Source organism: Lethenteron reissneri, chromosome 55 (assembly GCF_015708825.2).
Source record: "Lethenteron reissneri isolate LAM-NWPU_2019-01 chromosome 55, ASM1570882v1, whole genome shotgun sequence".
Lineage (NCBI taxonomy): Eukaryota > Metazoa > Chordata > Hyperoartia > Petromyzontiformes > Petromyzontidae > Lethenteron > Lethenteron reissneri.
The window spans coordinates 12,067,924-12,086,331 of record NC_083833.1 but is presented as its reverse complement, the minus strand read 5'-3'; the positions used below and the strand labels follow the sequence as shown (position 1 = coordinate 12,086,331).

At 45.1% G+C, this 18,408-nt stretch overlaps 1 protein-coding gene across 1 annotated transcript in view; it reads left to right on the top strand.

Moving 5' to 3' along the window:
• The first annotated feature begins 467 nt into the window (after positions 1–467).
• LOC133356729 (decorin-like) overlaps positions 468–18,408 on the top strand; it is a 43,834-nt gene continuing 25,893 nt past the window's right edge. The window contains exons 1-2 of the mRNA XM_061574377.1: positions 468–552; positions 12,658–13,069. Of these exons, the coding sequence (XP_061430361.1) occupies positions 12,697–13,069 (373 nt within the window). The 5' untranslated portion in view covers positions 468–552; positions 12,658–12,696. The remainder of the gene's footprint in view (positions 553–12,657; positions 13,070–18,408) is intronic.

The following is an 18,408-nucleotide window of genomic DNA, read 5'->3' as shown; positions in this document are numbered from 1 at the left end:
GAGACACTACTGAGATGTCGAGATACCGGCTGTCAATGATAGATTGAGACTCATACTGAGATTGAAATCTCATTCCAATGACAGTGAGATGTTGAGACACTAGATTCAGATCTAATGGCAATGACATGTTGAGACACTGACATTAAGATGTATCATTACAATGATGGTGACATACTGAGCCCCTGATATTAAGATCCCATAATGACATGGAGATGTTGAGACACGGAGATTCAGATCCCATCACAGTAACAGTTGTCTCTTCCGTCGGCCACTATCTCTTGGATGCTGTCCACATTGACGGGTTTGGAATTTTCATCATCCTCATCATCACTGTTATTATTTTCTCGTTTGTGGGTAAGTGGCAGGCGCCGTGACCCGTTCCCAATTGATGCCATGTGTGCGTGTGGTGGAGTGGTGAGGTAAGAGGGGAGGGGGTGGTGGGGTAAGGGGGAAGGCAAGGGAAGGGGCGCAAAGGGGCGCAAAGAGGACCCCAGCTGATCTCAGACCCTGGAGCAGTAGCCACGGAGACATCGATCAGCACCCAGCAGCAGGGTACGTGCCACACAGACTTCACAAACTGCCGGACAGGAATCAGTGATTCAAATCCAGCACGTTAGAGGATTGTGAGAAATATTGAAATGCTGTTGAAGCACTGATGGCAGAACGCGGCAGGCGGAAAGAAAATATAAATAACTGCTCACCAACGGGGGGAATGGGGCGGCCACAAGTTCGGCTCTCTGGAGTTGGTGGACGAGACAAGGCTGGTCGTGCGCACGCAAGTCGTGACTGCTGCTGTCTGAACAGCAGCAGCAGCGTCGAGTGACTGATGTGCTGAGTGAGTGATGTAAATTCTAATGGTGCTCTAGAAGGGCAAGAGAGTTGTAGTGAGTGATGTGAATTTTAATGGTGATCTAGAAGGGCAAGAGAGTTGTAGTGAGTGATGTGAATTTTAATGGTGATCTAGAAGGGCAAGAGAGTTGTAGTGAGTGATGTGAATTTTAATGGTGATCTAGAAGGGCAAGAGAGTTGTAGTGAGTGATGTGAATTTTAATGGTGATCTAGAAGGGCAAGAGAGTTGTAGTGAGTGATGTGAATTTTAATGGTGCTCTAGAAGGGCAAGAGAGTTGTAGTGAGTGATGTGAACTCTAATGGTGCTCTAGAAGGGCAAGAGAGTTGTAGTGAGTGATGTGAATTATAATGTTGCTCTCGAAGGGCAAGAGAGTTGTAGTGAGTAATGTGAATTTTAATGGTGATCTAGAAAGGCAAGAGAGTTGTAGTGAGTGATGTGAACTCTAATGGTGATCTAGAAGAGCAAGAGAGTTGTAGTAAGTGATGTGAACTCTAATGGTGCTCTCGAAGGGCAAGAGAGTTGTAGTGAGTGATGTGAACTCTAATGGTGCTCTAGAAGGGCAAGAGAGTTGTAGTGAGTGATGTGAACTCTAATGGTGCTCTAGAAGGGCAAGAGAGTTGTAGTGAGTGATGTGAATTCTAATGGTGATCTAGAAGGGCAAGAGAGTTATAGTGAGTGATGTGAATTCTAATGGTGATCTAGAAGGGCAAGAGAGTTGTAGTGAGTGATGTGAATTTTAATGGTGATCTAGAAAGGCAAGAGAGTTGTAGTGAGTGATGTGGATTTTAATGGTGATCTAGAAGGGCAAGAGAGTTGTAGTGAGTGATGTGAATTCTAATGGTGCTCTAGAAGGGCAAGAGAGTTGTAGTGAGTGATGTGAACTCTAATGGTGATCTAGAAGGGCAAGAGAGTTGTAGTGAGTGATGTGAATTCTAATTATATTATAGAGGGGCAAGAGAACTGAGTGCCTGAAGTGAACTATAATAATACTCTCGAAGAGCTAGAGAGCTGAGCGACTGAGCTTAACTATAATGAAGCTCTAGAAGTTATAGAGATCTTAGTGACTGATGTCAACTCTAATTATGCTATAGAAGAGCTAGAGAGCTGAGGGGTCGATATGTTCCTCTAGACGGGCGAGAGAGCTGAGCAACTGATGTTAACACTAATGATGATCTAGAAGAAATAGAGAGCTGAGTGCCTTGTATGAACTATAATGGTGCAATAGAAGGGCTACAGAGCTGAGCGAGTGATGTGAACTCTAATGATGCTCTAGAAGGGCTAGAAAGCTGAGCAACTGATGATAATTCTAGCCCCTCTAGATCGTTATTAGAGAGCTGTGTAACGGATGTGAACTCTAGTAATACTCTGGAAGGACAAGAGAGCTGAGCGACTGATGTGAAAACTTATGATTCTCTAGAAGGGCTAGAGAGCTTAGTGCCTGGTGTGAAATTTAATGGTGCAATAAAAGGGTTAGATTGTTGAGCGATTGATGTGAAATCTAGTGATGCGCTATAAGGGATAGAGAACTGAGTGACTGATGGGAACTCTAATGATTCTGTAGAAGGGCTAGAGAGCTGATTGAGTGATGTTAACTCTAATGATGCTCTAGATGGGCTAAAGAGTTGAGTGCCTTGTGTGAACTATAATCGTGTAATAGAAGAGCTAGGGAGCTGAGCGATTGATGTCAACTCTAATGATGGTCTAGAAGGGCTAGTGAGCACCGATTATGATCTAGAATACATAGAGAGCTGAGATAGGGATATGGACTCTAATAATGCTCTAGAAGGGCAAGAGAGCTGTAATGAGTGATGTGAACTCGAATGATCTAGAAGGGCGAGAGAACTGAGTGATGCTAACTCTAATGGTGCTCTGGTAAGGGCTAGCGAGGTGAGCGACTAATGTGATCTCTAATGATGTTATAGAAGGGCTAGAGAGCTGAGCGACTAATGCGAACTCTAATGATGCTCCAGAAGGGCTAGAGAGCTGTGATGAGTGATGCGACCTCGAATGATGCTCTAGGAGGGCTAGAGAACTGAGTGACTGATGTGAACTCTAATAATGTTCTAGAAGGGCTAAGGAGCTGAGCGACGAGTGTGAACTTTAATGATTATCGTTAAGGATCAGATAGCTGAGTGACTAATGTGAACTCTAATGATGCTCTAGACGGGCTAAAGAGATGATTGAGTGATGGGAAATCTGAAAGCCCAGTGTGAAATCTCATGGAGCAATAGATGGGCACCAGAGTTGAGCAATTGATATGAACTCTAACGTTGCTCGAGAAGGGTGAGACATCTGAGTGACTGAAGTGAACTCTAATCATGGTGATAATTGTTTTTCACCAATTTATCTGGCAACAAAACTGACACCTTTTTTACAAGGAGTCATGTTTGCATTGACCACAATACCTGCAGTCAGAATGCAAATAAAAAAACACATCTCTGATAATGTATGCACTGTCTTTGAAATTGATTGGTCCACACCCGAGACAGCTTTTTTTAGAGCCTCGTCTCACATGGTGTTGGACCAGATGATGCCAAAAGGCGCACAACTCAAGGACAATGCAACATCAGAGTATGAGAGCTCAGGGTAAGAATTTACACCAATTATAATAGTTTGCTACTGGTAAAGGAGGTTCCAACGATTGAGGTTAAAACTCATGCTGCTCAAGGAGGGCTAAAGAACTGAGTTACTGATGTGAACTCTTGCGATGCGCTGATGGCTAGAGAACGAACTGAGTGGATGATTTTAACTTTAATTATGCTCTAGAAGGGTTAGAGAGCTGAATGACTAATGCGAACTAGAATTATACTCTAGAAGGGCGAGATAACTGAGTGATTGATGTGAACTCTAAGGATGTTCTCGAAGCGCTAGAGACATATAATGAGTGATGTTAACTTTAATGATGCTCTAGAAGGGCTAAAGAACTGAATAACTGATGTGAACTCTAATGATGCTCTAGGATGGCTAGAGAACTGAGTGACAGATGCGAACTCTAATAACGCTCTAGAAAAGCTAGAAAGCTGAGTGCCTGGTGTCAACTATAATGATGCTCTAGGTCTGGAGAGCTGACTGAGTGATGAGAAATCTCATGATGCCCTAAAAGGTCAAGATAGCTCAGTGCCTGGTGTGAAATGTAATGGTGCAATAGAAGGGCTAGAGAGGTGAGCAATTGAGGTTAAATTTCATGGTGCTCAATAAGGGCTAGAGAGCTGAGTTAATGATTTCAACTCTAATAATGCTAAGGAACGGGTAGAGAGCTGTGCGACTGATATTAACTATAATGATGCTCTAGAAGGGCTAGATAACTGAGCGACTGATGTGAACTTTAACGATGCTCTAGGAGGGCTGAGATCTGAGAGACTAATGTGAACTATAATGATGCTCCAGAGGGACTAGAGAGCTGTAATGAGTGATGTGACCTCTACTGATGTTCTAGAAGGGTTACATAACTGAGTGACTAATGTGAACTCTAATAATACTCTAGAAGGGCTAGAAAGCTGAGTGCATGGTGTGAACTCTAAGGATGCTCTAGATGATTTAGATAGCTGAGTGACTAATGTGAACACTAATGCTGCTGTAGACGGGCTAAAGAGCTGTCTGAGTGATGTGCACTCTAAATATGCTCTAGATGGGCTAGAGAGTTGAGTGAGTGATTGGAAATGTAATGATACTCTAGAAGGGCTAGATAGCTGAGAGCCCGGTGTGAAATCTAATAGAGCAATAGATGCGCACCAGAGTTGAGCAATTTATGTGAAATCCAATGGTTCAATAGAAGGGCGAGAGATGTCATTGACTGAAGTGAACTCGAATCATGCTGTAGAAAGACTGGAGAGCTCAGTGAGTGATTTGATCTCTAGTGATGCTCTAGAATGATTAGAGATTTGAGTGACTGAAGTGAACTCTAATCATGCTCTAGAAGGGCCAGGGAGTTGAGTGAGTGATGATAACTCTAGTGATGCTGTAGAGGCAGAGAGAGCTGACTGAGTGATGGGAAATCGAATGATGCTCTAGAAGGTCGAGATAGCTCAGTGCCTGGTGTGAAATGTAATAGTGCAATAGAAGGACTAGAAAGGTGAGCGATTGAGGTTACATCTCATGCTGCTGAATGAGGGCTAGAGAACTGCGTTACTGATGTGAACTCTAGTGATGCGCTGAGGGCTAGAGAGTTGAGTGAATGATCTGAACTCTAATGATGCTCTAGGATGGCTAGAGAACTGAGTGACTGATGTGAACTCTCATAATGCTCTAGAAAAGCGAGAAAACTGAGTTTCTGGTGTTAACTATAATGATGCTCTAGAAGGTCTGGAGAGCTGTAAAGAGTGATATGAACTCTAATGGTGGTCTCGAATGGTTAGATAGCTGAGCGACTGATGTGAACGATATCGATGCTTCTTCTTTGTTCTTTCGGTAAAGTCACGTAGAATGGAAATATTAAAATAATAAAAATAAAACATAATAAAATAATTCTCACGACGTTTCGGCCACAACGCAAGCAGCCATCCTCAGGTGGAGAACAGGTCTGTCGAGAAGACAGAGTCTGAATAACACACCCCAGGCTTGGAGCGTCTATTTAAGCTGGGATGGAGGGGGGAAGAACGCCTTGACAAAATAATTTGCATATCAAGAGGAATTTAGCATATTTATGGGAAATGCAGATGTGCGATTAGTACTACTTGTGAAATGCGTAGGAGGTTTAGCGGGGGGTTTAAAGTCATTATGCCCGTGCATTATGCAGGATTAGCAGCATCAAAGGGAGGGGATAGGGGTAACATTAATAAAGGGAAGGAATGTTAATAGTATGTAGCTGCAGTAACTAAACCACCACGTAAACAACAACAGTATAAACTGACGCCATCCAGACTGCCACTCTACGCCCGACCTTATGGAAGAGGTACGTAGATGACACTTTTGTCATCTGACCACATGGCCGGCCTGCTCTAGACCAATTCCTCGACCACATCAATTCCATACACCCAGCCATCAGATTCACCATGGAAGTCGAAAAAGATGGCAAGCTACCCTCTTTGGATGTCCTAATTAAAAGGAGTCCTGATGGTTCAATGAGCCACTCTGTCTACAGGAAAGCCACCCATATGGATGCTTACCTAAAACCGGATTCCCACCATCCATCCCAGAAGAATTCCCTCATCAAGACTCTATACCATAGAACCCAATGCATCTCCGACCAGGAACACATTGCCAGTGAACTCAAACACGTACGCCAAGCTTTTAAGGCTAATGGTTACTCCGACTACACAATCCGCAAAGCCATCACTCCAACCATCAAGAAGGATCCTGTTGAGGAGCCTTTCAAAAGCATCACCTTATCCTATATTGCTGGGGTCACAAAAAAGATCTCCAAAATCCTGATAAAACACAAGATCCAGGTCCGATTCAACACAGTACATAAATCCGTGATCTGGTCCCGTTTGTAAAAGATGTGGTTCCAGACATACAGTACCCTGGCATCTACCAACTAAGTTGCCTCTGTAGTAGCAGTTACATTGGAGAAACCAAACGACATGTCTCGGACCGCATCCGTGAACATAAAGCAGACTTGAAACACGGTAGGACAAACACCTCAGCCGTGGCAGATCACTGTTACAATTCAGTGGGCTCACATGATATTGACTTCTCCAAGACAGAGGTTCTCTGAAAGCCATCTGGCTACCATGAAAGATTCGTTCATGAGGCGATCCACATATACAAACACAGAGACAATTTCAACCGAGAAGATGGATTCTGGCTCAGCAATCATTGGAAGGACGTAATAAACCATTTCGGATCTTAACTGATTGTGTTCACGTTTACGGTGACTTTCAGACCGCGTTCCACTCACTGGCATTGACTATATATCTTGTATTCTCCGCAGAGAATGGATTCTTTGCTCCGCTGCAAGTCTCCTACCACTACTCTCCCATTGACATATTTCGTTGCTTCCTCTTAGTATCTTTCACGCGACGGTCAATGGGACAGTGTATAGCGGATTGTATAATAATACATATTATAAAATTTTAATATTTTTATACAATGTACAAAGTAACATATAGTATCGTAATTGTATAGTGAATATACAACAGTGTGATATACATTAGGGTGGGTAGAATAATACATAGTGTAGTGGTGTATAGTAATACAGTATGAAATGTAATGTTAGGTTTGTCTATGGCAGTATATAGTACGGTGTAGACTCGTGTGATGTAAGATAATAAAGTTTAGCTGGAAGCATATTATATTTTTTGCGACATAGAATTGTAATGTATTACTTACTGTTAGTAGCTCAGCTTATTGGAGAGTATATTTAGTATACTGATGATACTATGTAGTTTATACTTTAGTTGTTTACGTGGTCGTTTAGTTACTGCAGCTACATACTATTAACATTCCTTCCCTTTATTAATGTTACCCCGATCCCCTCCCTTTGATGCTGCTAATCCTGCATAATGCACTGGCATCATGACTTTAAACCCCCCGCCAAACCTCCTACGCATTTCACAAGTAGTACTAATCGCATATCTGCATTTCCCATAAATATGCTAAATTCCTCTTGATATGCAAATTATTTTGTCAAGGCGCTCTTCCCCCCTCTATCCCAGCTGAAATAGATACTCCAAGCCTGGGGTGTGTTTTTCAGACTCTGTCTTCTCGACAGACCTGTTCTCAGAGGTGGGACAAAGTCATTGTTATGCAAGTCCAAGTCGAGTCTGAAGTCATCAAATTCATGACTCGAGTCTGACTCGAGTCCAAGTCACATGACTCGAGTCCACACCTCAGAGGTGGGACAAAGTCATTGTTATGCAAGTCCAAGTCGAGTCTGAAGTCATCAAATTCATGACTCGAGTCTGACTCGAGTCCAAGTCACATGACTCGAGTCCACACCTCTGCCTGTTCTCCACCTGAGGACGGCTGCTTGCGTTGTGGCCGAAACGTCGTGAGAATTATTTTATTATGTTTTATTTTTATTATTTTATTATTTCCATTCTACGTGACTTTTCCGAAAGAACCAAGAAGATGAATACCTGCAGTCACGAAAGCTTTTAATCGGATATCGATGACTGAGTGATGTGTATTCTAAAGATGCTCTAGATGGGCTAGAGGGCTGAGTAAGTGATGTGAACTCTAATGATGCTGTTGAAGGCCGAGATAGCTGACTGAGAGTGATGGGAAATCGAATAATGTTCTAGAAGGGCTAGAGAGATGAGTGAGTGATGTGATGTCTAATGATTCTCTCGAAGGGCGAGAGAGCTGAGTGAGTGATTTTAAGTCTAATGATGCGGTAGAATGGCTAGACAGCTGCACGTCTTATGTAAACTCTCATGATGCTTTAGAATGGATAGAGAGCTGAGTTAGTGATATGGACTCTCATGGTTATCTTAAGTGCTATAGAGCTGACTTCCTGGTGTGAAATCCAATGGTGCAATAGAAGGGCTAGACAGCTGAGTGACTGAAGTGAACTCAAATGATCCACTAGAAGGGCTAGAAAGATGAGTGAGTCATGTGATGTCTAATGATTCTCTCGAAGTAGTGTATACCAGTATATAGTGTAGTGTATAGTGGAGTGTATACCAGTGCATAGTGTAGTGTATTATAGTATAGTGGATAGGAGTCTATAGTAGTGTTTCGGGTATAGTTGTATTACGTACTGTTCAGTATCGTGTAGCAAGTTTATAATAGTGTATCGCGTAGTTTATAGCAGTGTATAGTGTAGGGTATAATAGTAGAGCGTAGAAAAGTGTAGTGTCTAGTAGTGTATAGCAGTGTATGGTGAACTGTTTAATAGTGTAGTGTATAGTAGTCTATAGTATCGTAGTATATAGTGTAGTGTAGAGTATAGTAGTGTCATGTATTGTGGATAATAGTGTATTATAAAGCAGTCTATAGTAGTGCAGTGTATTGTACAATGTAATGTAAAGTATAGTAGTGGAGTGTATTGGTGATTTAATTTAGCTGTTTTCATTTCCTAATAGCTTTCGTATTAACCCCCCCTCTCCTGCACAACCCCCCTCCCCCTACCTTGCCCCCACCCCCCCCTTTTACCCTATATAGTCGCGTTTCTCTATTAGCTTTCTTCACTTATTACAGTGAATTTGGCTGGAACGGTTCCACCTGAAGATGGAAGCTTGTGTTGCCTCCGAAATGTCGCGGTTTAATTGAGTTGTTTTTTCATTTATTTATTTTTACATACGTGACTTTACCGAAAAAACCAAAGAGTACGAATCCTTGCAGTCACGAAAACTTCAAATCTAGGACTGATGTGAACTCAAATGATGCTTTAGAAGGGCGAGAGAACTGAGTGACCGATGTAAACTTTCGTAATGCTCTAGAACGCCTATAGAGTTGAGTGAGTTATTTGAATCTCATGATGCTTTAGAAGGGCTAGAGAACTGATTTACTGATTTGAATTCTACTGATGCTCTAGAAGGGTTAGATATCCGAGTGCCTGGTGTAAACTCAAATTATACTCTAGAAGAGCTAGAGACCTGTAAAGAGTAATGTGAATTCTAATGATGTTCTATAAGAGTTAGATATCTGAGCGACTGATGTGAACTCTAACTATGCTCTAAATGGGCTAGAGGGCTGTGTGACTGAAGTGATCACTTGATGCTCTTGAAGGGCTAGAGAACTGAGTGAGTAATTAGAACATTATGATGTTCTGGAATGGCTAGAGAGTTATAATGAGTGATGTGAATTCTAATGATGCTCTGAGGGCTAGAGTACTGAGTGAATGACGTGAAATCTAATTATGCATTAGAAGGGCTAGAGACGTGACTGAGTGATGTGAACTTTAAATATGCTCTTGAAGGCCTAGAGAGCTGAGAGCCTGGTGTGAAATGTAATGGAGCAATAAATGGGCGTGAGAGTTGAGCGATTTATGCGAAATGTAATGGTGCTCAAGAAGGGCTAAAGAGCTGAGTGACTTCCGTTAATTTTAATTAGCTCTAGAAGGGCTGGAGAATGGAGTGAATGATGTGAACTCCAATGTTGTTCTAGAATTGTTAGAGAGCTGAGTACCTACCGTGAAATGTAATGGTGCTCACAAAGGGCTAGAGAGATGAGCGAGTGATTTGGACTATAATGATGCTCTAGTTTTCCTAGAGAGCTGTAATGAGTGATGTGAATTCTAATGATGCTCTAGAAGGGCTACAGAGATGAGTGAGTGATTCGATGTTTAATGATCATTTTAAGGGTGAGAGGGCTGAGTGAGTGATTTGAACTCTAATGATGTTATAGAATGGCTAGAGAGATATAATGAGTAATAAGACATCTAATGATGCTCTATCAGGGCTAAAGAACTGAGTGACTGATTTGAATAATGCTCTAGATTGACTAGAGAGCTGGGCGACTGGTGTGAAATCTAATGTTTCTCAAGATGAGCTAAAGAGCTGAGTGAGTGATGTGAGTTGTAATAATTATCTAAAAGGGCTAGAAAACTGAGTGACTGATGTGAACTCTAATGATGCTCTAGAAGGGCTAGAGAGGTGAGCGATGTGATGTCTAATGATCCTCTAAAAGGGCTAGAGAGCTGAGTGCCTGGTGTGAAATCGAATTCTCTAATCGAAGGGCTAGAGAGCTGAGCGATTGATGTGAAATCTAATGGTGCTCAAAAAAGGCGAGATATCTGAGTGACTGATCTGAACTCTAATGATGCTCTTGGACGGCTGGAGAGCTGAGAGATTGATGTCAATTTACAAATTTAACTGACCTTTACCTATAATAAAGGTGTTTGGATAAGATCGCGTTATTATAAATGCGCCGCAACCCTCCACCACCTGACACGGCCAATCAATAACAAATGTGTCACAATAAAACGCCAATTAGTTATACTCTTTAGTTCTTTCGGTAAAGTCACGTCGGTAGAAAAATAATAGATCACGACGTTTCAATCGCAACACAAGCAATCGTCATCAGGTGGGACAACCACAGCAATAAAAAAACTGCTGAAGTAGGCGAGAGATCTGCCGTGGCACGAGGTTATATAGGCCTCGGTAGTCGGAGGGGAGAGAGAGGGGGGGGAAGGAGGCAGGGCCCCGCCTTCCTCCCCCGCAGCAGCACCCGGGTCACTGGAGTAAAGTGGACCACCGCAGCAGCACTGGAGAGATCGGCTGCAGGGGGGGGGGGGGGGGAGAGAAGGAGGGGGGGCAGAAAGTGGACCCCGCAGCAGCACCTGGGTCACTGGAGTAGAGATCGGAGAGATATGCACAGAGAGAGAGAAAGACACACAGAGAGTCGGAAATAACAGCTGACATCGGCAGGTAGGATTGAAACATCACAGTCAGTTAATACTTTACCTGGTTAATAATGTCCTTCCAATGATTGCTCAGTTTGTACCCATCTTCTCGATTGAAGTTGTGTCCGTGTTTCTATATCTGGATGGCTTCATGAACAAATCTCTGATAATAGCCGGTGGGTTTGCAGAGTACCTTCGTCTTGGAAAAGTCAATTTCGTGTGAGCTCACCACTGCGTTAAAACAATGATCCGCAACGGCAGAGATATTGGTCCTGCCGTGTTTCAGATCTGCCTTGTATTTGTGAACGCGGTCCGAGACATGTCGTTTCGTTTCCCCAATGTAACTGTTGCCGCAGCCACAAATCAGTTTGTAGACACCCGTGTATTGCATATCAGGAATCACATCAGATGGGATCAAATCACGGATTTTGTGTACTGTGTTGAAATGAACCTGGATCTTGTGTTTGTTTAAGATTTTGGAAATCTTTTTGGTAACCCCTGCTATGTATGGCAAAGTGATGGTATTGGTTGGATCCTCAGATGGCCAATTAGTTACTTCTTTAGCCCACCATTTACAATTTGAGTACGACGAAAAATACAAATAATTTTAATTGCTATGATAGCTACAGACTTAGCGCACTTTGGAAGCGTATTATTAACTAATACAAAATAAATATTACAATTCCCTATAGAAGAATTACATACTAATTAACTGCTTATTAATCTATTATTTAATGACAATATCCCCCCACCTCCGCCTCTGATCTCGAACCCTGATGGGGTTCAACAATGATGACGTCATCCAGCACTATTTACGACCGGAAGCAGGTGGATGGCTTCACAATTCTGGCAAATCGTCCGAGGATGCTGGATGTAATTACCAGCGAAACGTCGTACTCAAATTCTAAATGTTGTGGATTCACTCTTCAAACACACCGGTAGGCTGAAGAAGTAACTATTTGGCGTTTTGTTAACGTGACACATTTTTTACAGATTGGCCGTGTCGGGTGGTGGAGGGTTGCGACACATTTATAATAACGCGATCTAACCCAATAACCTTTCTTATGGATAATACTGGTCGCGAAAGCCTACACGTTAAACTCACCTTCACCTACTCACCAAACCTAAAACTGACCACCACTTACTCACCAGACATGAAAATGACCACACCTACTCACCAAATCTTAAACTGACCACAATTACTCACCTGACCTAAAACTCATCACACCTATTCACCACACCTACTCACCACACATACTCACCACACATACTCACCACACCTACTCACTAGATCTAAAACTTACCACACCTACTCAACAGACCTAAAGCTCACTACACCTACTCACCATACCTAAAACTGACAACACTTACCAGACCTAAAACTCACCACACTTACCAACCCTAAAACTCACCACCACTTACTCACCAGACCTAAAACTCACCACCATTTACTCACCAGACCTAAAACTCACCACCGCTTACTCACCAGACCTAAAACTGACCACACTTACTCACCAGACCTAAAACTCACCACAGCTACTCGCCAGACCTAAAACTCACCACACTTGCCTCTCCCTAGGCTGTTGATACACCAATCCCAATAACCACAACAACAACCATGGGCATCGAGCAACAGGGGAGGACGCCGCTGATGGTGGCGATGCCGGTGATGCTGCTGATGATCCTGGCGATGATGGCCGTACCGTGCCAAGCCAAGGCCTTCACGCAGAGATCCTTCCTCGACTTCATCTCGGGGGCGGAAGCCTTCCAGGGGGACGACGGCTCTGCCGAGGGGGCGCTCATTCCCGCGAAGCCCCCCGTGAAGCCCCCCGTGAAGCCCCCCGTGAAGCCCCCCACAAAGTTCCCCGTGCGGCCCGCCGTGGTGCCCACGTTGCTGCCCCCGATCTACGAACCCGATGGAGGCCCCTCCGACTTCCCGTGTCCCTTCGGGTGCATGTGCCAAGTCAAGGTCATGCACTGCTCCGGCGTGGGTGAGTGCGTGGGTGACGGGGTGGGCGAGAGGGTGGGCGGTGGGGTGGGTGAGTGGTTGAGTGAGTGGGTGAGAGAGAAGGTGGGTGGATAAGAGGGTAGGTGAGTGGGTGGGTGAGTGAGTGGGTGAGAGGGAGCGTGGGTGGGTGGGTGAGAGGGAGCGTGGGTGGGTGAGAGGGTGAGTGGGAGGGTGGGTGGATAAGAGGTTTGGTGAGTGGGTGGTTGAGTGATTGGGTGTGACCAGCTAGTTGTGCCTCAGGCTTGTTCCATTTGGCCCGGCCCTCTAGCTGCTACCGTAGGCGCACACCAGGCTCAACATCCCTGGAGAGTCGGTACAGTCAGCAGCTGCCAACACCGAACCCCGGGCGGCGGTTAACTAACCCGGAAAACTCAGCTTGTCTGAGCCAGAGCATGTGGAACCCCTGGTGGAGGAAATTCCACCAAAACGGGTCTTTGGACCTTCCACTGCCATCAGGACCATCTCCAGTCGTCTTGACTACGTCTTGCCACTGGGTACAGATGCGGCTGGTCGAGAGAGTGAGGTTGACGCTGCGCAAATCACCCTCACTTAAATCCAAGTTCTCTGCGCAAGTCATGGCACTTTATTTACCATTGTCATTATCCAAGTCCTGTGGCGATGGGTGAGCGAGGAAGCAGCAGGCACGGATATGCTGGAAGCTGTAGCCGCAAACCTGCATGCAGGCGGCTCAGGATATTGGTCGTTCCCTCACTGGACCGAAGCAGCAGTGAAGTCCGGCAGCACCCTGAGTGACTAAGCAGCCCTATTCAGGATCACACTGCTCACCTCCGTAGTGAGGAAAGGGTTAGAAAAGGTACCCTAAACATTGTCTGCTTCAAAACATCCTGGCCAGCCTACCGCAGCTGGCGGGATCCCATACTTGCGGTCGAAAAACAAAAACAAATAAAATGAAAAAGACCAAAGTGATACCACTCACTGTTGGCGCCTGGAATGTGCGCACTTTGATGGACACATCTTGATCAAAAAGACCTGAGAGACGCACCGCCCTCGTGGGCAGAGAGCTAGCCAGATACAATGTGGATGTTGCTGCCCTTAGTGAGACCCGACTGGCCGATACTGGACAAGTGACTGAAGTGGGTGCAGGTTACACATTCTTCTGGAGCGGACGAGGCCAGGAGGAGAGACGTGATGTTGGTGTTGGTCTTGCAGTAAAAAACCACCTTGTCAACCAACTGGCAAGCCAACCCAAGGGGACAAGTATAACCCGTAAAAACAAAGTTTTTCACTATAAATCCTTTATATGCGTGGCGGCTAGAGCCCTCTCGTCCTCTGGCTTGAGATGGCTGCCACCTATGGGTCAGATGATTGTCTGCCAGTATTATGCAATTGGTAATTAAATATTTAATTTGTTTTCCCTAAACAGTGTAAAATTTTGGGAAAACATTTTCACTAACATTAATTGTCTCGCACAACGAGTCTGTTTGCAAAATGTCAGCTCGATTGGATCACGGGAAGTGGGTTAAAAAACGACCAAAAGATTTGCACGGTCGTAAGCAAGCAAGCAAGCACGCAAGCAAGCAAGCACGCAAGCACGCAAGCAAGCAAGCAAGTGAACTTAATATAAATGATTTAATAAACGACCGTTTAATGACCTTACAGCTCCACCTATTGGGTAAAAATGTGGCCACCATCATCAGTGCCTATGCCCCTACCATGACCAACTCTGACGAGGTCAAAACCAAGTTTTATAATGACCTAGAAGTCATTATTGCTGCCACAGCCAGCTCGGACAAACTCCTGATACTGGGTGATTTCAACGCCAGAGTTGGAAGTGACCATCAATCATGGAATGGAGTCATAGGTGCACATGGCATTGGAAAATGTAACAGCAACGGTTTTCTACTGCTGAAAACATGCTCTGAGTTTGACCTGCTCATCACCAACACGATATTCCAACTACCAAAGCGCAAGAAAACCTCATGGATGCATCCTCGTTCACACCACTGGCACTTGATTGACTACGTCATCGTGAGGAGGAGCGACCGGCAAGATGTCAGGGTGACCAAGGCAATGTGTGGTGCTGAATGCTGGACTGACCATCGTCTCATCATCTCCAAACTGAACATCCGGATTAAGCCTCCCAGACGCCCACAAGGAAATAGACGCGTCAAGCGTCTTAACATCACTCGCCTACAACAGGAACACACCAGACTGGCCTTTGTTGAGGCTCTAGATCATCATCTGGAGTCTCTAAGCTTCGAGCATACAGACGCTGAGGCAGACTGGACTGCTCTCAAGACCGTGCTGCATTCTACAGCCCTTGAATCACGTGGTGTTCCTATACGTACACATCAAGATTGGTTTGATGAGAACGATGCAGAAATCCGCGCACTCCTTGACGAAAAACATCGCCTGCACGAAGCATATCTGAATGACAGCAGCTCAAGCTTAAAGGAAACTGCCTTCCTCAACATTCGCAGGATTGTCCAGCAGAGACTCAGAGTCATGCAAGATGCCTGGCTGTGCGCAAAAGCTGAGGAGATCCAATCCTACGCTGACAGTAACAACACCAAGTGCCTCTTATGCACTCAAGCAGGTCTATGGTCCGCAACACTCAGGAACTTCACCTCTCCTGAATTCAGATGGAACAACACTCCTCACGGAGAAGCACAAAATACTTGCAAGATGGGTCGAACACTACAGTGCGGTCCTCAACCGGCCATCATGCATAAATGAGGAAGCAATTGCGAGACTGCCTCAAGTTGAAATAAACCAGTCCCTTGCTGTTCTACCATCCATTGAGGAAACCAGCAAAGCCATAACACTCCTCTCATCAGGCAGAGCTCCAGGGTCCGATGCCATTCCAGCAGAAATCTACAAGGCTGGAGGGCCTCGCTTAGTCGAGAAACTGACCGACCTCTTCCAGTCTCTGTGGAAATTAGAAGCTGTTCCCAAGGAGTTCAAGGATACTACTATAATCAATCTATATAAAAGGGAAGGCAATCGGCAGGACTGCGACAACCATAGAGGCATCTCCATACTATCAGTCGCTGGCAAAATCTTGGCAAGAATCCTTCTGAACCGCCTAATTGTCCACCTAGACCAGGGTCTGCTACCTGAGAGTCAGTGTGGTTTCAGAAAAGACCGCGGAACCACTGACATGGTATTTACTGACCGGCAGTTACAGGAGAAATGCCAAGAACAAAATATTGATCTATATATGGCTTTCGTTGATCTAACAAAAGCATTCGACACAGTCAGCCAGGAGGGCCTATGGAAATGGCCAAGTATGGGTGTCCAGACAAGTTCATTGGCATCGTGCGCAAACTCCATGATGGCATGATGGCCAGCGTCAGAGACCAGCAAGAACTCTCTGATCCGTTCCCAATCACAAGCAGGGTAAAGCAAGGCTGCATTTTAGTGCCAACGCTCTTCAGCATGGTGTTTTCTACCATGCTGCAAGACTCATTCCAGAACCACAACACTGGGATTAACTTCATCTACCGTTTTGACGGTGGGCTATTGAATCTGCGGAGGATGCAAGCCAAAACTAGAGTGGAGGAAATCACTGTTCGAGAACTTTTGTTTGCTGATGACTGTGCTCTGGCTGCTGACTCAAATAAAGATCTACAGGACAGTATGGACCACTTCTCCTTGGCTTGTAACAACTTCGGCCTAACAATCAGCACAAAGAAGACTGAAGGCCTATACCAACCTGCTCCTGGGAAACCCTACACTGAGCCAACCATCTTTGTGAATGGGCAAAAGCTTTCAGCCGTTGACAAGTTTATTTACCTTGGTAGTACACTGTCTCGCGCTGTGCACATAGATGATGAAGTTAACATCAGGATTGTCAAGGCCAGTGCAGCCTTTGGACGTCTACGTGACTCGGTATGGGAAAGGACTGGCATCAAGCAGGAGACAAAACTGAAGGTCTACCGGGCTGTTGTCTTACCAACTCTTCTGTATGGGTGCGAAGCCTGGACAGTTTACCAGCGCCATGCCAAGAAATGGAATCATTTCCACTTGAGCTGTCTGAGGAAACTGCTGAGGATCAAGTGGCAAGACAGAATCCCTGACACGGAAGTCCTCAGCAAGGCAAATATCCCCAGCATCTACACCTTGCTTGCGAAGGAACAGCTTAGATGGACTGGCCACGTGACCAGAATGCCCTACGCGAGACTTCCAAAACAAGTCTTCTTTGGCGAGCTGAGGAATGGCAAGCGAGCACAAGGTGGCCCCAAAAAGCGCTACAAGGACACCCTTAAAGCTTCCTTGAAGAGCTTTGGATTCGACCTGAAAAGCTGGGAATCCCTAGCACAGGACCGACCTGCCTGGAGAAGAAAAGTACAGGACGGTGCAGTCCTCTGTGAGAGTAGGAGACGCTCCTGTGCTATCTTGAAGAGGCAGCAGCGCAAATCTACCAAGGAAGGACATGTGGCTGCACCTCAGAGCTCTACATCCTCCCTGACCTGTCCAGTGTGCCACAGGGAATTCCGGGCTCGGATTGGCCTCTTCAGCCATCTACGCACACATCAAAACCCAACAAAATGACAAACGTGCCATGGTCATCATCAACTTTGATGGACGAACAAGAAAAAGAAGAGTGGGTGGGTGGCGTTTGTGTGCAGGTTGCCCTATGTGACTTCATTACAACCGTCTGGTCCACGGGAAGTTTTCCGCAGGATTGGAAGGATGACCTGGTGGTCCTCCATCTCTGCCTCATAGCCCATCCTCTTGTTACTCGCTGCCCCCACCCCCAGGTACGACCAGGCCTTCCCCTACTCCTAACACCACCCAAACCCCTACCGCTACCCCTACCCCTAATACCACCCCTACCTCTATCACTACCCATGTCACCAACCATACCCCTATCACCAACCGTATCACTACCCTAACCCCTCCTTAACCTCTCCAGCCTGTTCTCCTGTCACCATAACTACACCACCACCACCAATTTGAACAACCTCACTCTTAAAATTTTGATTTAAAGCTTTCGTGACTGCAGGGATTCATATTCTTGGTTCTTTCGATAAAGTCACGTCGTGACTTTACCGAAAGAACCAAGAATATAACCTCACTCTTTATTTCAACCATTATCATCGTATGTACAATTGTATAATTGCTGTAAAAAGCGCATTGGAATGAAATTATATATATACACATCTGTAGTGAGTCCAACTGAGTCGCAGAAGTTATTCTTCAGAGGCAACACATTTATTACACAACACGTATATACAAAAGGGTAGCTGCCGCTTTACAAGATTCAGCCTAGGGTGGTGACCACCCAGCTAACTACACTACCATACAGGAGTTATGGCTACGATGGACCAGACCCATACTCGTGTCCCAGGCCACGTG